This window comes from Ranitomeya variabilis, chromosome 4 (genome assembly GCF_051348905.1).
Source record: "Ranitomeya variabilis isolate aRanVar5 chromosome 4, aRanVar5.hap1, whole genome shotgun sequence".
NCBI classification, from domain to species: domain Eukaryota; kingdom Metazoa; phylum Chordata; class Amphibia; order Anura; family Dendrobatidae; genus Ranitomeya; species Ranitomeya variabilis.
The window spans coordinates 218,199,242-218,222,463 of NC_135235.1; the positions used below are offsets into that span (position 1 = coordinate 218,199,242).

General features: G+C 43.3%; 1 protein-coding gene across 1 annotated transcript in view; it reads left to right on the forward strand.

Moving 5' to 3' along the window:
* The window catches only part of CADM4 (cell adhesion molecule 4), a 337,519-nt gene extending 315,889 nt beyond the window's left edge, over window positions 1–21,630 (forward strand). The window contains exons 7-9 of the mRNA XM_077259994.1: window positions 18,973–19,145; window positions 19,448–19,576; window positions 21,194–21,630. Of these exons, the coding sequence (XP_077116109.1) occupies window positions 18,973–19,145; window positions 19,448–19,576; window positions 21,194–21,303 (412 nt within the window). The 3' untranslated portion in view covers window positions 21,304–21,630. The remainder of the gene's footprint in view (window positions 1–18,972; window positions 19,146–19,447; window positions 19,577–21,193) is intronic.
* Window positions 21,631–23,222: the final 1,592 nt, after the last annotated feature.

Sequence of the window (23,222 nt, forward strand, 5' to 3'; positions counted from 1 at the left end):
GATGGTTGTGTCCAACAAGTATGGAGTTTTATCTGAGTCTAATGATGATGATTATGAGACAGAGTTGAGGAAAGTTGATGCAGAGTGTGACAGGGACATAGAGGACCACCCTCCGTCAAAGCGGAAGCCTTTATCTGTGGACCCTCAGGTAGAGTCTGTCATGGACACCAGTGGTGGACAGAACATCCCTGACTCATGATGATGGCAGTTACTGTGCTCCTTCTCTATTGTGTAGTGATGGCGAGATTCTCATTAACACTAACATCAAGTAATGTGAATAGTATTAAGGCAAGGAGGACGAGACATGTGGTGTATGAACATCTCACACATCTGGACACCGATGTCATATTCCTACAGGAGACACGACTGACATCTCTGGGACTTATGAGAGAGGCTGAGAGGGAATGGCGGTCCGGTCCTTCTTTCTGGTCACTGGCTGTGGAGCCTTACGCCGGAGTCGCTGTCCTGTTTAACACCAATGATGTGACTGTGCATAGGATGACGGAGGTGGTCATGGGAAGATGTTTGGTCCTGGAAGTCACTATTCATGGTAGGCGACTCCGGCTTATTAACATCTATGGGCCACAGACAGTGACTGACAGGATTCAGCTTTTTAATAGCGTTAAGCCTTACCTCTTCACTTCTCTCCCGGTGGTGATGGCAGGGGACTTTAATGCCATACTGACGTCAGGTGACAGTTTCTCGGGCAGGACAGTGACCAGGGATGGTAAGGTCCTAAATAGCATTATAATGCAGGCTGGACTGACTGACGTTTTCGCACAGGGAGGTCGACAGCCAAAATTCACATATTCATGTTCGAACAAGAGCAGTAGGATAGATTTTGTTTTTGTAAGTCCTACTGAGGCTGTCGGCACCCTGAGTGAGAAGGTCGTCCCTTACTCAGATCACCTTGCCTTGTGCTTCAGTCTGGGGACCTCTAATCGTCCGGACATCGGTAGAGGGTTGTGGAAGCTCAATTCCAGTCTCCTGGATGATGCTTATGTTCAGAGTCGTGTCTACTCCCTTATCCAGCTTCATCTGGATAGGGTTGACTTCTATGACAACATGACCGACTGGTGGGAGGACGTCAAGGAGGATATCAGATCCCTCTTAAAGAGACTGTCAGTTAATAAAGGGAGGAATAAGTACAGCCAGTACCTAAAGCTGCGTAAAGAACTGGAGTCACTATATTCGGCGGGCGGGGATGACAAAGTGAAGATCGACCGACTGAAATCTGAGATAAGGCAGTATCAGTATAGTAGGTATACCTCCCTGGTTCTTGAACGGGATTATGGGTCCTTAGGGGCCCCTGATCCCTTTGAGAATTGCAGGGAGAGGGTAGTCAAAAAAATGGTCACGGGTCTCACTGACTTCCAGGGTGTATTGCAGGAGTCACGGGAGGGTATCCTGGAGGTGGTGGGATCTTAAGGCCCCGTCTCACTAAGCGATTTACCAACGATCACGACCAGCGATATGACCTGGCCGTGATCGTTGGTAAGTCGCTGTGTGGTCGCTGGGGAGCTGTCACACAGACCGCTCTCCCCAGCGACCAACGATCAGGGGAACGACTTCGGCATAGTTGAAACTGTCTTCAACGATGCCGAAGTCCCCCTGCAGCACCCGGGTAACCAGGGTAAACATCGGGTTACTAAGCGCAGGGCCGCGCTTAGTAACCCGATGTTTACCCTGGTTACCAAAAAAACAAACACTACATACTCGCCTTTCGGTGTCCAGGTCCCTTGCCGTCTGCTTCCTGCTCTCACTGAGTGCCGCCGTACACTGAGAGCAGAGCGCAGCGGTGACGTCACTGCTGTGCTCTCACTTCTCACTGTACGGCCGGCAGTCAGTGAGCAGGAAGCAGACGGCAAGGGACCTGGACACCGAAAGGCGAGTATGTAGTGTTTGTTTTTTTTGGTAACCAGGGTAAACATCGGGTTACTAAGCGCGGCCCTGCGCTTAGTAACCCGATGTTTACCCTGGTTACCAGTGAAGACATCGCTGGATCGGTGTCACACACACCGATTCAGCGATGTCAGCGGGGCCTCAACGACCAAAAAAAGGTCCAGGCCATTCCGACACGACCAGCGATCTCGCAGCAGGGGCCTGATCGCTGGTACGTGTCACACATAGCGAGATCGCTATGGAGGTCGCTGTTGCGTCACAAAACTTGTGACTCAGCAGCGATCTCGCTAGCGATCTCGCTATGTGAGACGGGGCCTTAACTATGCTGCCTTGTTTCAGAGGAAAGTTTTGGATAAAGATAAGATGGCTCAATTCTTGGAGGCAACTCCTGTGCCTGATACTAAGAATCTGGACTTTTCTCCTTTGACAGCAGAGTTAACGGTGGAGGAAGTTAAGGAGGCAATTGATAAATTACATCTGAAGAAGGCACCAGGTCCAGATGGCATAACAGCAGAATTTTATAAGAAATTCAGAGACCTCCTGGCTCCAATCCTCGTGGATGTGTATAAAAGTTGTCTAGAAAATCACCTGATGCCTCCATCCATGAGAGTGTCCTCGTTGATTCTGCTGTCTAAAGGTAAAGAGCCGAGCGGCATCAAGAACTGGAGGCCGATTGCCCTCTTGAATGTGGACAGGAAGATTCTAGCAAAGATCCTGTTTTCTAGATTAGTCTGTTTGTCCCCAGCACTGTTGGCAGGCTCTCAGTTTGGCACAGTAAAAGGGCGGAACATCTCTGGAGCAGTCATCTCGATATGGGAGATGTTTGAGAGATGTAAAGCTCTGCGGTGTGGGAAATATATTGTTAGTCTGGACCAGGCTAAAGCCTTTGACAGGGTTGATCATGACTATCTGTGGGCCACTTTGTCAAAGTACGGTATTCCGGGACAATTTGTGGATTGGCTGAAGACATTGTACAGAGAAGCGGTGAGCTTTCCTCTGATTAATGGTTGGCAGGGTGACACTTTTGGAGTTGGGGCAGGGGTGAGACAGGGTTGCCCACTGAGTCCGCTCCTGTATGTTTTTGCCCTAGACCCGTTTTTGAGGTCACTGCAGGAGTGCGATTTTCAGGGGGTGCCGGTCCCCCATTGCCCGCCTCTGAATGTTGTTGCCTATGCGGATGATGTGACGTTGGTGATCTCTAATCCTCGAGAGGTGCAGATGTTATCTGCGTCTATCAGAAGTTACTCAGAGGCCTCCGGGTCTCTGGTCAACCTTGAGAAGAGTCAAGCTCTGTGGACATTAGATACTGATCCCAGCTTTGATCTGCGTCAGTTTGCCAAAGCCTCCACCCATATTAAGATCCTAGGGGTTAAATTTGGGAGGGATGATAATGCCACCCTAAATTGGGAGGAGAAATTGGAAACCGGAAATGCAAAGGTTCAGCGATGGAAGAACTGGAGGCTGACCTACAGAGAAAGGGTCGCAATGTTGAAGACTTACCTGGTCCCTGTTTTCTTGTATGTCTCTGTCATTTTCCCTTTGCCAGAATCTTTCTCAGCGAGGCTCTTCAGCCTGTTCTTCCAGCTCTTGTGGGGGAATAGGTTGAACCTAATAAAGAGGGGAATAACGTACCTACCGCGGAGAGAGGGTGGGCTGGATATGTTGAATCCAAGGGTTTTCTTTGACTCCTTGTTTCTAAAGGTAAATTTTGGGAACATGGACTCAAACAGTAGCTCCCTGTGGGTAAATAGTATCAGGTACTGGATATTGCCTTTTGCAGAATCTTGGGTGCGAGGCGGCAGTCTCAAGAGGAGGAGATGGACAGGTGATCACCTCCCCCAGTATCTGGACTACGGTCTGAAATGTGTTAGGAGGTGGGGACTGGAGAAGTCTTACATTGAGAGGAGTACGAGAAGAGACATATATGCTCATGTATGTAGGACTTTCTTCTACTCTCCACTGGCTCTGAGAGATTGTGTCACCACCACCCTGCAGGAAAGCCTCAGGTTCCTAAACGGGAAACGACTTCCTCCTAAACTGTTTGATGTCACTTGGCTTTCACTGCATAGTCGGCTCTTTGTCAGGGGAAACCTGAAACATCTGAGTGTCTCTGATAGGAATTGTCCCCTTGGTTGTCAGCAGGAGGAGACTATGGAGCACTTTATATGTGATTGCTGGGGAGGGAGGAAGATCTGGGAGGAAGTGTCAGCTAATCTAAAAATCCCCAGACTGCGGACCCTAAAGTATCCTGACATAATCTATGGTGTCCCCTCCACTGTTAGTAACATCGACAGAGAGACGATGTACATTATCATAAGTGTCATTAAATACTATCATTGGCACATGAGAGCCCGGGTGTCACTGCACAATGAGCTGTTTGATCACACTGCTGCGGCTGGTCAGGTTATGTCAGAACTCCGGTGGATAAAATCACTAGAAGTTGGAAGGAGTCCGAGAAACAATAAGTTATGGAGGAACATAAATTTCAGTTAGGAAATATGATGATATATATATTTATTGTTTTGTTTTGTTTAATTTTCTTCTCCCTCCAGGTGTGGACACTTTAATTTATTTATGAATATGATCTGACTGTTTAGTACTTGGTGTGTATATAACCTAAGTGATTTGTGTTTTGTAATACTGGTGATTTTTGTTTTTATTATAATTGTATTTACAAGAATATAACTACTATAATACTGCTCCTATGTACAAGAATATAACTACTATAATACTGCCCCCTATATACAAGAATATAACTACTATAATACTGCCCCATGTGCAAGAATATAACAACTATAATACTGCCCCTATGTACAAGAATGTACTATAATAATGCTCCTATGTACAATATAACTACTATAATACTGCCCCTATGTACAAGAATATAACTACTATAATACTGCCCCTATGTACAAGAATATAACTACTATAATACTGCCTCTATGTACAAGAATATAACTACTATAATACTGCCCCCTATGTACAAGAATATAACTACTATAATACTGCCCCCTATGTACAAGAATATAACTACTATAATACTGCTCCTATGTACAAGAATATAACTACTATAATACTGCCCCCTATGTACAAGAATATATCTACTATAATACTGCCCCTATGTACAAGAATATAACTACTATAATACTGCCCCTATATACAAGAATACAACTACTATAATACTGCCCCATGTGCAAGAATATAACTACTATAATACTGCCCCATGTGTAAGAATATAACTACTATAATACGGCCCCTATGTACAAGAATCTAACTACTATAATACTGCTCCTATGTACAAGAATATACTGTAACTACTATAACACTGCTCCTATGTACAGGAATATAACTACTATAATACTACTCCTATGTACAAGAATATAACTACTATAATACTGCCTCTATGTACAAGAATATAACTACTATAATACTGCCCCCTATGTACAAGAATATAACTATTACTGCTCCTATGTACAAGAATATAACTACTATAATACTGCACGTATATACAAAAATATAACTACTATAATACTGCCTCCTATGCACAAGAATATAACTACTATAATACTGCCCCCTATATACAAGAATATAACTACTTTAATACTGCCCCATGTGCAAGAATATAACTACTATAATACTGCCCCTATGTACAAGAATCTACTATAATACTGCTCCTATGTACAATATAACTACTATAATACTGCCCCCTATGTACAAGAATATAACTACTATAATACTGCTCCTATGTACAAGAATATGACTACTATAATACTGCCCCTATATACAAGAATATGACTACTATAATACTGCCCCTATGCACAAGAATAGAACTACTATAATACTGCTTCTATGTACAAGAATATAACTACTATAATACTGCTCCTATGTACAAGAAACTACTATAATACTGCTTCTATGTACAAGAATATAACTACTATAATACTGCCCCTATATACAAGAATAGAACTACTATAATACTGCTTCTATGTACAAGAATATAACTACTATAATACTGCCCCCTATGTACAAGAATATAACTACTATAATACTGCCTCTATGTACAAGAATATGACTACTATAATACTGCCCCCTATATGCCAGAATATAACTACTATAATACTGCCTCATGTACAAGAATATAACTACTATTATACTGCCCCTATGTATAAGAATATAACTACTATAATACTGCCTCTATGTACAAGAATATAACTACTATAATACTGCCTCTATGTACAAGAATATAACTACTATAATACTGCCCCCTATGTACAAGAATATAACTACTATAATACTGCCCCCTATGTACAAGAATATAACTACTATAATACTGCTCCTATGTACAAGAATATAACTACTATAATATTGCCCCCTATGTACAAGAATATATCTACTATAATACTGCCCCTATGTACAAGAATATAACTACTATAATACTGCCCCTATATACAAGAATATAACTACTATAATACTGCCCCATGTGCAAGAATATAACTACTATAATACTGCCCCATGTGTAAGAATATAACTACTATAATACGGCCCCTATGTACAAGAATCTAACTACTATAATACTGCTCCTATGTACAAGAATATACTGTAACTACTATAACACTGCTCCTATGTACAGGAATATAACTACTATAATACTACTCCTATGTACAAGAATATAACTACTATAATACTGCAAAAACTAACCTAAACCAAAACAAGAATTCCTAAAATTTAACCTTTATTATGGCAATTAACAATTGACTTTATTATTACATAATTATAAAAGATTGGAGGTATAAAGTGTACCTAAGCCACCCTATATAGTGGGCTAGTAGGTCCTGCCTGACTGTGGAGGTAGGCACCCTACTTTACCGCGGTTGGTGCCCCCACTCGTCGGAGGCTGGCCCTATTAAATCCCTAGGGTTCCCTAGTATGTAGAAGCCCTAATGCACTCTAGCTGAAACCTAGAGCTTGCCTTACCTAACAGTGGAGGTAGGCACCCTAGATTACTGCGGTAGGCGCCCCCACTCAGCGGTGGCTGACCCTAAGGTCCCTTACTGACCCTCTAATAAGGACAGATAAAAGATTTATGTCCCCATACACCACTAGAACCCGTGAAGAAAAAAGAAACAAAAGATAATAAATAATAAATTCAGAAAAAATTAGCAAAAATAAACCAAAAAGTACATTTCAGACTTATATAAGCCAGAAAGATCATCTTTTTAAGATACTAATTAGATAGATAATTACTTCCAATGGGAAATCTTGGGTGGCCCAAGTATAACAATGTGCCTTTGTTTGGATAGCTATATATCCCACAATCCAATGAAGAGAGAAAAAAAACTAAACAGAACACACAAATTATATAGTCAGAAAAAATCAGCAAAAATAAACCAAAAGATGTAAGTCCATTTCAGACTTCTATCAACCAGACTGATGATTTACATAAAATACTGGTGTAATAGACTGTTTGACTAATATGTCCCATGGAAAATCACGGGTGACCAGGGTGTAATAATATGCCTTAGTTTAAGCAGATGATTATATGTATTTAAGGCATCTGAATACCTTCCATGATTAATTAAAACATCTGCATACCTTCCATAGTACTTGAAAGATATTATCAGACTTCCTCTATTATCTTAGAGAGATATGGTCTGGTCTTATCAAATATGCCCAATTTATTAAAAGGGCTGAGAGTTCTGGATCAATTGAGACTTTGATATTCTGCCTATTAGATGGCCCAATGGCTGGGGTCCACTCTATCTGTGCTCCTTTGAAATACACATATATCAAATGCAGAGGGGCGATTTAATAGACAATAAGGACAAAGCAATATCCACTCCCTTATACTTTCAGGGGAGTTGTACTAAGTTATCTTCCAGATATGCAAAACACTTAAGGCCCCGTCTCACATAGCGAGATCGCTAGCGAGATCGCTGCTGAGTCACAAGTTTTGTGACGCAACAGCGACCTCCATAGCGATCTCGCTATGTGTGACACGTACCAGCGATCAGGCCCCTGCTGCGAGATCGCTGGTCGTGTCGGAATGGCCTGGACCTTTTTTTGGTCGTTGAGGCCCCGCTGACATTGCTGAATCGGTGTGTGTGACACCGATCCAGCGATGTCTTCACTGGTAACCAGGGTAAACATCGGGTTACTAAGCGCAGGGCCGCGCTTAGTAACCCGATGTTTACCCTGGTTACCAGCGTAAATGTAAAAAAAAACAAACAGTACATACTCGCCTTCTGATGTCCGTCAGGTCCCTTGCCGTCTGCTTCCTGCTCTCACTGACTCCCGGCCGTACAGTGAGAAGTGAGAGCGCAGCAGTGACGTCACCGCTGCGCTCTGCTCTCACTGTACGGCCGGATCTCAGTCAGAGCAGGAAGCAGACGCCAAGGGACCTGGACACCGAAAGGCGAGTATGTAGTGTTTGTTTTTTTTGGTAACAAGGGTAAACATCGGGTTACTAAGCGCGGCCCTGCACTTAGTAACCCGATGTTTACCCTGGTTACCCGGGTGCTGCAGGGGGACTTCGGCATCGTTGAAGACAGTTTCAACGATGCCGAAGTCGTTCCCCTGATCGTTGGTCGCTGGGGAGAGCGGTCTGTGTGACAGCTCCCCAGCGACCACACAGCGACTTACCAACGATCACGGCCAGGTCATATCGCTGGTCGTGATCGTTGGTAAATCGCTTAGTGAGACGGGGCCTTTAGTCACCCTGCTGATATATGCACATAGTTGTCATTTATACTTATCAGCATTTGGATGTTCCCATTTTGTCCACTCGACTCCCTCAGGTTGTCCCCATATAGTGCTTGTATGCAGATTATCTCAATAGTCCACTCTCACATAGTCCCCATATTTAATGTCCGACGCGTTTCCCCCCCTCTCTTTCTTCTGGGGTATTGCGGGGGTTCATCAGGGAAAGCACAGCCACAAGTGTCCGTAGAGAGATAGAGGAGCACATGGCGTGGCGTCCACAATGTGCAGTCCGATTATCGCTCCATGCTGTGACAAGACCGGAACTAGTGAACCGGAAGTGGGAGGTAAATTCCCCGCACTATGTCCTCGGCTCTAGAGGTTGTCAATATATAATATATATATATATAATACACTATAATACTGCCTCTATGTACAAGAATATAACTACTATAATACTGCCCCCTATGTACAAGAATATAACTATTACTGCTCCTATGTACAAGAATATAGCTACTATAATACTGCACGTATATACAAAAATATAACTACTATAATACTGCCTCCTATGCACAAGAATATAACTACTATAATACTGCCCCCTATATACAAGAATATAACTACTTTAATACTGCCCCATGTGCAAGAATATAACTACTATAATACTGCCCCTATGTACAAGAATCTACTATAATACTGCTCCTATGTACAATATAACTACTATAATACTGCCCCTATGTCCAAGAATATAACTACTATAATACTGCTTCTATGTACAAGAATATAACTACTATAATACTGCCCCCTATGTACAAGAATATAACTACTATAATACTGCTCCTATGTACAAGAATATGACTACTATAATACTGCCCCTATATACAAGAATATGACTACTATAATACTGCCCCTATGCACAAGAATAGAACTACTATAATACTGCTTCTATGTACAAGAATATAACTACTATAATACTGCTCCTATGTACAAGAAACTACTATAATACTGCTTCTATGTACAAGAATATAACTACTATAATACTGCCCCTATATACAAGAATATAACAACTATAATACTGCCTCTATGTACAAGAATATGACTACTATAATACTGCCCCTATGCACAAGAATAGAACTACTATAATACTGCTTCTATGTACAAGAATATAACTACTATAATACTGCCCCCTATGTACAAGAATATAACTACTATAATACTGCCCCTATGTCCAAGAATATAACAACTATAATACTGCCTCTATGTACAAGAATATGACTACTATAATACTGCCCCCTATGTACAAGAATATAACTACTATAATACTGCCCCCTATGTACAAGAATATAACTACTATAATACTGCCCCCTATATACAAGAATATAACTACTTTAATACTGCCCCATGTGCAAGAATATAACTACTATAATACTGCCCCTATGTACAAGAATCTACTATAATACTGCTCCTATGTACAATATAACAACTATAATACTGCCTCTATGTACAAGAATATGACTACTATAATACTGCCCCCTATATGCCAGAATATAACTACTATAATACTGCCTCATGTACAAGAATATAACTACTATTATACTGCCCCTATGTACAAGAATATAACTACTATAATACTGCCTCTATGTACAAGAATATAACTACTATAATACTGCCCCCTATGTACAAGAATATAACTACTATAATACTGCCCCCTATGTACAAGAATATAACTACTATAATACTGCCCCTATGTACAAGAATATAACTACTATAATACTGCCCCTATATACAAGAATATAACTACTATAATACTGCCCCATGTGCAAGAATATAACTACTATAATACTGCCCCATGTGTAAGAATATAACTACTATAATACGGCCCCTATGTACAAGAATCTAACTACTATAATACTGCTCCTATGTACAAGAATATACTGTAACTACTATAACACTGCTCCTATGTACAGGAATATAACTACTATAATACTACTCCTATGTACAAGAATATAACTACTATAATACTGCCTCTATGTACAAGAATATAACTACTATAATACTGCCCCCTATGTACAAGAATATAACTATTACTGCTCCTATGTACAAGAATATAACTACTATAATACTGCACGTATATACAAAAATATAACTACTATAATACTGCCTCCTATGCACAAGAATATAACTACTATAATACTGCCCCCTATATACAAGAATATAACTACTATAATACTGCTTCTATGTACAAGAATATAACTACTATAATACTGCCCCCTATGTACAAGAATATAACTACTATAATACTGCCCCTATGTCCAAGAATATAACTACTATAATACTGCTCCTATGTACAAGAATATGACTACTATAATACTGCCCCTATATACAAGAATATGACTACTATAATACTGCCCCTATGCACAAGAATATAACTACTATAATACTGCTTCTATGTACAAGAATATAACCACTATAATACTGCCCCTATATACAAGAATATAACAACTATAATACTGCCTCTATGTACAAGAATATGACTACTATAATACTGCCCCTATGCACAAGAATAGAACTACTATAATACTGCTTCTATGTACAAGAATATAACTACTATAATACTGCCCCCTATGTACAGGAATATAACTACTATAATACTGCCTCTATGTACAAGAATATAACTACTATAATACTGCCTCATGTACAAGAATATAACTACTATAATACTGCCCCTATGCACAAGAATAGAACTACTATACGTAAAATTTAAATTAATTACAGAAATGTAGCATAGTCCTTTTGGGAACTGTAAACATTTGATATTTTTTACCTGTTGTCATGAAGGTCAGGTTGACCTTCACAATGGTCTTCTCCGCCCGTGGTGGTCTGAAATTCGCTGTTTCTTCTCATTGTTATTCATAGAAAGCTGATGATCAGTGTTATAAGAGCTCATGCTAAGTATTACGGCTCTGGAGCACCTATCAACCGACAAGTGGTGAACCATGTTGTTTGGTAATTGCGCTGGTCCCTTATCTTAGAGATGCAGCAGAGCTGAGTGTGTCATTTGACGCAAATCATGGTGTTGTGGAGTTATCTCAAACACTGTCATTTCATTCAGTTAAAAAGCTTGCCATCTCAGAGCTATCACTTTAATTCACCATTATATCTGTAGCAGAGCTCAATTTGTCAATTAAGCACCTATCACTTTCTAAAAAATATGTATTTTTTTTTTTACTCGGTGTAAAAGCCGCTGTTCTCCTGAATCCGGTGTTACTTTTCTTTTTTTCCTGTGCCTCTTTGTTCCTGAGATATGGCCTCCTCTTTCCTGTATATAAATCTAGTATTGTTAGTCAACTGGGTGTGGTGCTTAAGAAGAGAATTGAGGATCCACACCCACTTGGCTAAAATGGGCGGAATTATATACATGAAAGAGGAGGCCGTATCTCAGCAACAGAAAGGCGCAGAAATGGAAGAGAAACAACGCCAGAATCAGGGGAACAGCAGCATTTACACCAGGTGGAAAAAAAAACCACTTCACCCCCAAAACACCTTTTCTCACAACAGCGTATGTATCAGCTTTTCTGAACTGGGGTGTTCCTTTTAAGGGGCCCATAACTGTCATCCTGTAATATATTCCTGTCCATGTCCTGCCTGACTAACCAAAAGGTGAAATAGTACGTGCTTTTAGATTTGCCTTTCGGAAGCTTTCCCTAATTAGACATGTAAATTCATGCAATATACAGCCGAGCTGCCACCGACGGCCCTTGGCAAGTGTTTTGGCAGCGAGGCATCTAGATGAGACGTCCATATCCTGGAGCTGTTGTGAGCTCCTGCACCGCTGCACAATATAAGCTGTAAATCTCCGATGCATGTGGCGCAGCGTGGCAGTCGCTTGGGAAGCCCCAGTGGTTACAGTCCATTATACCCATGTGAGGTGCCAGTCTTCTGGAAATAAAAATTCATATTTTCTAATTAAGCTGACTTGTGGGAGGGACAGTTCACTAGAAGAATGAAAGTTTTCCTCCAGGTATAGCACATTATGGAGGCTACGCAAAACTAGAACATACATTTTAAGATCCAACTAAATATACAATAAACAAACAAATACATTTATATGACAACTTACGAGCAGCACACTGACACTGAGTGCGCCTGTCTAGCATCTTAATGGGTTATTATTCAGGCTAAAGGGCTATTCCCAATAAATGGTTATCTCCTGTCCATTGGTTATGCTGATCGATGAGGGTCCTATTACTGGAAACGCCAATTATCCTGAGATCAAGGCTCGGCCGCCTCATCCTCAATGGAGCAGAGGTGGTGGGCATGTGCAGTCTATTGGACTGCTGGAAATAGCTCTTGAAGGCCCCATAGACAATGAATAGAGCCCTCCACTCCATTTGGGATGACTCCCAAGACCCAATTTTCTGATCAATGGTGGTACATCATACTGTGCGCGGGCCTCTCTGGGACATCATACTGTGTGCGGGCCTCTCTGGGACATCATACTGTGTGCGGGCCTCTCTGGGACGTCATACTGTGTGCGGGCCTCTCTGGGACATCATACTGTGTGCTGGCGTCTCTGGGACATCATACTGTGTGCGTGTGTGTCTGAGACATCATACTGTGTGCGGGCCTCTCTGGGACATCATACTGTGAGCGGGCCTCTCTGGGACATCATACTGTGCGCGGGCCTCTCTGGGACATCATACTGTGCGCGGGCCTCTCTGGGACATCATACTGTGCGCGGGCCTCTCTGGGACATCATACTGTGCGCGGGCCTCTCTGGGACATCATACTGTGCGTGGGCCTCTCTGGGACATCATACTGTGCGCGGGCCTCTCTGGGACATCATACTGTGCGCGGGCCTCTCTGGGACATCATACTGTGCGCGGGCCTCTCTGGGACATCATACTGTGCGCGGGCCTCTCTGGGACATCATACTGTGCGCGGGCCTCTCTGGGACGTCATACTGTGCGCGGGCCTCTCTGGGACATCATACTGTGTGCGTGTGTGTCTGAGACATCATACTGTGTGCGGGCCTCTCTGGGACATCATACTGTGTGCGGGTCTCTCTGGGACATCATACTGTGTGCGGGCCTCTCTGGGACATCATACTGTGTGCGGGCCTCTCTGGGACGTCATACTGTGTGCGGGCCTCTCTGGGACATCATACTGTGTGCTGGCGTCTCTGGGACACCATACTGTGTGCGTGTGTGTCTGAGACATCATACTGTGTGTGGGCCTCTCTGGGACATCATACTGTGTGCGGGCCTCTCTGGGACATCATGTTGTGTGCGGGCCTCTCTGGGACATCATACTGTGTGTGGGCCTCTCTGGGACTTCATACTGTGTGCGGGCCTCTCTGGGACATCATGTTGTGTGCGGGCCTCTCTGGGACATCATACTGTGTGCAGGCCTCTCTGGGACATCATACTGTGTGCGGGCCTCTCTGGGACATCATACTGTGTGCGGGCCTCTCTGGGACATCATACTGTGTGCTGGCGTCTCTGGGACATCATACTGTGTGCGTGTGTGTCTGAGACATCATACTGTGTGTGGGCCTCTCTGGGACATCATACTGTGTGCGGGCCTCTCTGGGACATCATACTGTGTGCGGGCCTCTCTGGGACATCATACTGTGTGCGGGCCTCTCTGGGACATCATACTGTGTGCGGGCCTCTCTGGGACATCATACTGTGCGTGGGCCTCTCTGGGACATCATACTGTGCGCGGGCCTCTCTGGGACATCATACTGTGCGCGGGCCTCTCTGGGACATCATACTGTGTGCGGGCCTCTCTGGGACATCATACTGTGTGCGGGCCTCTCTGGGACATCATACTGTGTGTGGGCCTCTCTGGGACATCATACTGTGTGCGGGCCTCTCTGGGACATCATACTGTGTGCTGGCGTCTCTGGGACATCATACTGTGTGCGGGCCTCTCTGGGACATCATACTGTGTGCTGGCGTCTCTGGGACATCATACTGTGTGCGTGTGTGTCTGAGACATCATACTGTGTGCGGGCCTCTCTGGGACATCATACTGTGCGTGGGCCTCTCTGGGACATCATACTGTGCGCGGGCCTCTCTGGGACATCATACTGTGTGTGGGCCTCTCTGGGACATCATACTGTGTGCTGGCGTCTCTGGGACATCATACTGTGCGCGGGCCTCTCTGGGACGTCATATCCTTCAGAGATAGGAGGTATGGTGTTAACCATAAAATAAGCGTTTGCATTGCTCGGCCTCGGAGGTGTGTGGGCTGTCATGTAGGTATTCCTACCTTTTTTTTTTTTTACACTACACTGTGTTCCAAATTATTATGCAAATAATATTTCCTCCTATTTTCTCTAAATTACCTATCTGAATTGCAGTCATTGTTATTTTCCAGTCATCTACTATTCTAGTATAATTGCAATGTTTTGGAACAAACTGCCTATGAAAAACAGTATCTTTTAAAAAAAAATAAACACTCAAAATGCATGTTCCAAATTATTATGCACAGCAGAGTTTTCAACCTTTTTTTTTATTTTGAACAAAAAAATGGCCAATTGTGAAGTTATAAGCATTATCAGCTTATTACAAAATGAAATCAAACAGTTTTCAAGAGAAAACGTTAGTCTAGGTGATGTTACATTTGCACATAGGACCCCTTGTTCGAAAGAAGCTTCTGAACTCTCTCGTCCATTGAATTTGTCAGTTTTTGGATGGTTTCTGCTTCAATTGTTTTGCATGTGGACAGAATACCCTCCCAGAGCTGTTGCTTAGATGTGAACTGCCTCCCGCCATCATAGACATTCCTTTTGATGATGCTCCAGAGGTTCTCAATGGGGTTGAGGTCAGGGGAAGATGGTGGCCACACCATACGTTTGTCCTCTTTTATGCCCATAGCAGCCAGAGATGCAGATGTGTTTTTTGCAGCATGAGACGGTGCATTATCATGCGTGAAAATGATCTTGCTGCGGAAAGCACGGTTCTTCCTCTTGAACCATGGCAGGAAGTGTTGTTTTAGAAACTCCACATAGATTATGGAGTTCATCTTTACCCCTTCAGGGATCATAAAGGGGCCGACAATCTCTCTCCCCATGATTCCAGCCCAAAACATTACTCCACCTCCTCCTTGTTGGCGCCTTAGCCGTGTTTTCATGGGGTGTCCATCCTCCACTCCATCCATTTGGACCATTGAGCATTGCACGGCATTCATCGGTGAACAAAACAGTTTGGAAGTCAGTCTTCATGTATCCATTTGGCCCACTGGAGCCGTTTCTGCTTGTGTGCAGTGGATAGAGGTGGTCGACAGGATGGCTTACGCACAGCTGCAAACCTCTGAAGGACCCTACATCTTGTTGTTCTGGGGACGTTGGAGGCACCACCAGCTTCAAAAACTTGTCTGCTGCTATGACAAGGCATTTTTGCAGCTGCTCTTTTAACCTTACGCAATTGCCTGTTGGAAAGAGTCCTCAATTTTTCCTTATCAGCACGCACACATGTGTGCTGGGAATCAGCTACATACTTCTTGATTGTGCGATGATCACGATGAAGTGTCTTGGCAATGTTGATTGTAGTCATGCCTTGACCTAAATACTCCACAATTTGTTGCTTCTCAGCAGCCGACACATCCTTTTTCTTTCCCATTTTGGCAAAAAATGTAGGCTGCTTAATAATGTGGAACAGCCTTCTTAAGTAGTCTTGCCTTTATTTGGACACACCTGCCAAACTAATGTGCACAGGTATCTGCAATTGCTTTCAGTGGTATAAAGAGCCCTGACACACATCACCAATGAGTTTAAGGCCATGTGCACACGTTCAGGATTTTTAGCGTTTTTTTTCGCGTTTTTTCGCTATAAAAACGTGATAAAAACGTGAAAAAAACGCTAACATATGCCTCCTATTATTTACAAGGTATTCCGCATTTTTTGTGCAAATGTTGCGATTTTTTCCGCGAAAAAATCGCATAGCGGGAAAAAAAAGCAACATGTTCATTAAAAATGTGGAATTGCAGGGATTCCGCACACCTAGGAGTCCATTGATCTGCTTACTTCCCGCACGGGGCTGTGCACACCATGCGGGAAGTAAGCAGATTATGTGCGGTTGGTACCCAGGGTGGAGGAGAGGAGACTCTCCTCCACGGACTGGGCACCATATAAGTGGTCAAAAAATAAGAAATAAAATAAAAAATAGTCCTATACTCACCCTCGATGTCCCGCGCAGTGTTCCCACCTCACCGCTGCACGCTGCCGTTCGGTTCCTGTAGCTGGTGTGCGGCGAAGGACCTTGCCGATGACGTCACTGTCCTGTGATTGGTCGTGAGCGGTCATGTGACCGCTCACGTGACCGTGACGTCACGGAAGGCCCTGTGCGCACAGACCAGCTATAGGAAGACGAACGGACGCCGCTGATGAGATGTCTGGGTGAGTATAAGCATTTTTTTATTTTTTTTATTATTTTTAAACATTCTATCTTTTACTATAGATGCTGCATAAGCTGCATCTATAGTAAAAAGTTGGTCACACTTGTCAAACAGTATGTTTGACAAGTGTGACCAGCTTGTCAGTCATCGCTTGGAAAACTTTAGCATTCTGCAAGCTAATTACGCTTGCAGAATGCTAAAAAAACGCGAAAAAAACGGAAAAAAAACGCAAAAAAAAAAATGCGGATTTCTTGCAGAAAATTTCCGGTTTTCTTCAGGAAATTTCTGCAAGAAATCCGCAACGTGTGCACATGGCCTTAATGACAAACAAAAAAATTCTAACCTTATCACTCCTAAACTTTGTGCATAATAATTTGGAACACAGTGTAGACCTAAAAGCTATTGGGACATGACATGAGTACTTGAGTATACAAGATTAATTGACATGGTGAGATACTCGAAAGATATGACTTCCATGACATGCAGCCATTATCTGCCATTGTGAAATACAGTTCTGGAGCACAAAATGCAGCTTGGAGGAATTAAATTCACATCAGGTTAAGACGTCCTCATGACCCTTCATTGATGCAGGGTCCGCTCTGCTCCGCCAGTGGTGCAGATATGCTTAATACGAGACTTGGTAACCAGCCCTGGTGACATTTTATACTTTGCACCATTATTGTATTAAGAGCCCGAGATGCCAGAATGCGAAAACTCCAACCCACGTCACCCGCCAACCTGCAGTAAATATATAAAATGGCTCAGAAATTATGCAGCTGCATTCGATGGAGAGGTCGGTCCATGAAATGTATTCGCTGGAAGCGTCCGTAGCTTTACCCCCCACGGTACAGAAATCAATACCATGAGCGATCTGCCGCAACAAAGCCCCAGGATATGTGGCGTTAATAGCGATAATCAGCAAAGCATCTATAATCAGGCGACGGTTTGGGACATGGAGGTGTGCGGGGCTGCGAATGATGGGAATTATTGATAACAATGTTAATTTTCTCTCAATGACTAGTATTTATCTGACCCAGAGATTAAAAAAAAAATCGCAAAAACTGGATTTTTTTTTAAGAGTCTAAGAAATATAATTCCCTATGTGGATTGTGTCTTGAACCAGAAGGTCATATTCTTGATGGCTCCTTAGGAGGAATCCGAAGGGCGAGAACTCGCCAACTAATGGAGGAAAAACATTTACGCCATCACTTGTGTACCTTGGGGATTACTAAAGAAGAGTGGTTCATAGCAGAAACCAACATGGTGACCTCTTCTGGTGACATCTGCTCCAGTTCAGGAGGGTCAGGTGCTTGTTAGACTATCAGTCCAATATTTGCAGGATGGCACGCCCCTTGGCTGGTTCTTGGACATTTATCCTCTGTCCATGAGGTGGAGCAGTGGTCTCCAACCTGTAGGTCCCCGAGTATAGTAAAACTACATCTTTGGTCCTGCAAAAAGTTGTAGATATCCCGCAGCTGAAAAGCCATGAGTTGGGACGTAGGCCAATCGGAGTTGTGCCTCCTAGTGCACATAAGGAGCCACAGATGCGACCTTCCTTGCATTTTCACTTGGCTCGAGATATCCCAAATCAAGTTGTGCCAAATGACCAGCTTGAAAAGAAATGGTGTTAATTTGTTGGGAATTGTATGTGTTATATGTGTCTGTGTGACAATATATCCAGTATGATTGGATAGGCCAACCAGAACTGCACTCGCTGTCTATGGGCACGCTAGAAGCCACAAGCAACAGCACAGATGGGACTTTCCTTGCATTTTGATCAAGATATCCCGTGATGAGTGGTTTCACCTGAGCAACTTAAAATGTGTTACTCTGTTAGGTGATGAGGACACATGTAGCATAAACATCACCCATGTGCGCCCCACCACCTCTCTCAGCTCTCAGGTCAGGGCCTGGTATCACTTTGTTGGAATCTGAGCGTTACTGACATTAGACACATTCTCATCCTCTCAGGCCGGATGACATCGTCTGGAGCCGTCTTAATGATACGTTACCGGAACGAGCACAGGTCCAGGGTGAGCTCCTGACCTTTCCATCTCTCAGCCTCCAAGACAACGGAACCTACACCTGCCAGGTCTCCAACAAGCATGGCCGTTCCTCTGACCAATATGTGCTGGTTGTGTACGGTGAGTAGTAGGCATGATGCCAGTGGGGGTTGTTGAGGATAAAATGGATGTTGGCAGGAATTAATCTTTCTCTATACACACAGTTACATCCTATACAAAGGATTATAAAGGAAGGGTCCTTTGTTTGTCCTTCTGGACAGTTTATCTGCTGGGCTGGTGCCTGTGGACTTTTGGCTAAGACTTGTGGTCCTCCAGCCTTATGCTGTTCAACATGTGAAATCCCAGTATTCTAAATATTGCTATCCAAACACGAAATATATATTGCCATAATTTTATTCCTGACTTTTTATTCTCTCCTGCAGACCCCGGAGCGATCATTGAAGCTCAGACCCAAGTCCCTTATGCGATCATAGGTGGCATTTTGGCACTTCTGGTCTTCCTCGTTATTTGTGTCCTTATTGTAATGGTCTGGTGTTCCGTCCGGCAAAAAGGTAAGAAATAGTGGACCTCTTTAATTGTATTAATATTTCGACCAGTGGGTGACCTTGTGTTAATATTCCCGACCAACAGGTGGCCTTGTGTTAATATTCCCAAACCAACAGGTGGCCTTGTGTAAATATTTCTGACCAATAGGTGGCCTTGTGTTAATATTCCCGACCTGTAGGCTTGATATTAATATTCCCTACCTGTAGTAACAGGTGGCCTTGTGTAAATATTTCCGACCAATCGATGGCCTTGTGTTAATATTCCTGACCAATGAGTGGCGGTGTGTCAATATTCCCGATCAACAGATGGCCTTGTGTCAATATTCCCGACCAGTAGGTGGCCTTTGGTCAGGAATATTGACACAAGGCCACCTACTGGTCGGGAATATTGACACAAGGCCATCTGTTGATCGGGAATATTGACACATCGATGGCCGTGTGTCAATATTCCCGATCTGTAGGCTTGTTATTAATATTCCCTACCTGTAGTAACAGGTGGCCTTGTGTAAATATTTCCGACCAATCGATGGCCTTGTGTTAATATTCCTGACCAATGAGTGGCTGTGTGTCAATATTCCCGATCAACAGATGGCCTTGTGTCAATATTCCCGACCAGTACGTGGCCTTGTGTCAATATTCCCGACCAGTAGGTGGCCTTGTGTCAATATTCCTGACCAATGGGTGGCCGTGTCAATATGCCCGATCAACAGATGGCCTTGTGTCAATATTCCTGACCAATGGGTGGCCGTGTGTCAATATGCCCGATCAACAGATGGCCTTGTGTCAATATTCCTGACCAATCGATGGCCTTATGTCAATATTCTCGACCAGTAGGCCTTGTGTTAATGTTCCCAACTAATAGATGGCCTTGTGATCATATTCCCGACCAGTAGATGACCTTACGTTAATATCCTGACCAACAGGTGGCCTTGTGTTAATATTCTTGACCTGTATGCCTGTTAATATTCCTTACCAGTAGGTGGCCTTGTGTAAATACGCCCGACCAGTAGATGGCCTTGTGTCAATATTCACAACCAGGCCTTGTGTTAATATTCCCGACCAATAGATGGCTTTGTGTTGTTATTGTCAACCAATAAGTGGGAAATTTCTGACCAATAGGTGGCATTGTGTTATTATTAAGAACACCACCTATTGGTTAGGAATAATAACACATCACCTATTGGTTGGGAATAATGATACAAGGCTACCTATTGGTCAGATATATTAAGAACTACAACTATTGGTTGGGAATATTTCTGACAGATGGGTGGTGTTGTGTGTAATTTTGTATCTTTAATATACAACACAGGATAACTTTTAAGGTAGTGGCCCTCCAGCTGTTGCAAAACCAAAACCACATCAGCGTGCACAAACGGCAAAATGCTGTATTTTCTATGGTTTTGTAGCAGCTAGAGGCCCTTTGTTTGGAGATCGCGGCTCTAGGCTGTGTACATCCCCCTCCCTTTAAGCTCAAATCACAGACAGATCATGACAGCGGCCACATTTACGACCATGTTGATTGTGACTGGTGCCCCCGTCTTCCCCATGCCCCTAGACATCTGCCTATAAGTATCACATCAGCCTCTCGCCCCATCCTAACTTCAGCTTGTGGCTCTTTCTTAGGCTCGTACCTGACTCACGAAGCCAGCGGACTAGACGAGCACGGAGAAGCCCGAGAAGCGTTTCTAAACGGAGGAGAAAACCATAAGAGGAAGGAGGAGTTTTTTATTTAAAAAAAAAAAAAAGACACAGATGAAAAAAAAAAAATCCCAACAGTATTAATAACCTGAATTTTTTTTTTTTAATTGTATCTTACCTATTGGGCGGGCTGCGGGATAGAAGCGTCATAGAAGGAGAAAGCTGCCAGGGGATCGGCCATGTTAGATGACGCTGAACCCCTTACAACTATGGGGAGGGTAGGGGTCATTGGCTATTTAGAGGACTGACCTTGATGTATGCAAGACCAAACCCTGCGACGGTCTCGAAAACGGGAAGAACGATAAGTATTTTTATTTTTTTTTAATGTAGTTGGTTATGTACAAAAAAGTACAGATAGGAAAGGGTTAAAAAAAATAAGAGAGGCGCTCACGTTCATACGCACATACCTTGACCCATCGCTAAAATCTCCCAACCTCCCCGACTGTTGTGAATTTCCGACTCTGTTGCCTGGAATGGTGGAGACTGGGCAGCATGGAGGAACGACGCGCGTTGGCTGATTTGTGCCGGTGCAGGCTCGGTATTGGGAGCGTGACGATGGTCTAATCACCGTAATTAGGCAGAAATCAGCGCATCGCGGCAAGGAGGGGAGCGATTCAGGGATGGGGGGGGAAATGTTATAAGTCACAGGTTTAAAGGCTCCGAGGTAATTCGAGGAACTGCATGAGGCATAGATGTACCCGCCACTCGTGCCCACCGGGATGGCAGCAAAGGGAAAGGTTCCTTTATATTACAGCTGCTCCCGTCCCCATATAAGCCCAGTCTAGCACCCAAAAATGTACCTGCAGGAGCGCAAATCCAAATACCTTGAAAAAAAAATTGTATCCTTTTTTTTCGGAATAGGTAATGTTGCAACATGTACGACATCCCATCGTTTTGTGTACGCAGCTCCTACGATGGCCCATCTCTCGCAGGGTTTGGTTGTCACCATGTAGTCTAGGAGTGAAGCAATGCATGAACTACAGTTTTGTTTGTTGTCCACATGGGTCTGCATATGAGCTGTATACACAAAACGGTAGGGCAATTTTTGGGGTTTCTCAAAGCTGCCCAATTTTATTTTTGATGCTTGGATTTAGGGTTTCTGTAGACTCGCGTTATTTTATTGATTTTCATTTGTCACCCAGGTTCCTGTAAGACGTTATTAAGATCTACTTATATTGCTTCCTATTTAAGGGCTTATCGGGGGTCATTATCACAGTTATATGAAAAAGTTTGGGCACCCCTATTAATCTTAAGCTTAATGTTTTATAAAAATTATTTTTTTTGCAACAGCTATTTCAGTTTCATATATCTAATAACTGTTGGACACAGTAATGTTTCTGCCTTGAAATGAGGTTTATTGTACTAACAGAAAATGTGCAATCTGCATTCAAACAAAATTTGACAGGTGCATAAGTATGGGCACCTCACCAGAAAAGTGACATTAATATTTAGTAGATCCTCCTTTTGCAAAAATAACAGCCTCTAGTCGCTTCCTGTAGCTTTTAATGAGATCCTGGATGAAGGTATTTTTGACCATTCCTCTTTACAAAACAATTCCAGTTCAGTTAAGTTTGATGGTCGCCGAGCATGGCCAGCCCTCTTCAAATGATCCCACAGATGTTCAATGATATTCAGGTCTGGGGACTGGGATGGCCATTCCAGAACAGTGTAATTGTTCCTCTGCATGAATGCCTGAGTAGATTTGGAGCGGTGTTTTGGATCATTGTCTTGCTGAAAGATCCATCCCCTGCGTAACTTCAACTTTGTCACTGATTCATGAACATTATTGTCAAGAATCTGCTGATACTGAGAGGAATCCATGCGTCCCTCAACTTTAACAAGATTCCCGTTGCTGGCATTGGCCACACAGCCCCAAAGCATGATGGAACCTCCACCAAATTTCACTGTGGGTAGCAAGTGTTTTTCTTGGAATGCTGTGTTTTTTTGCCGCCAT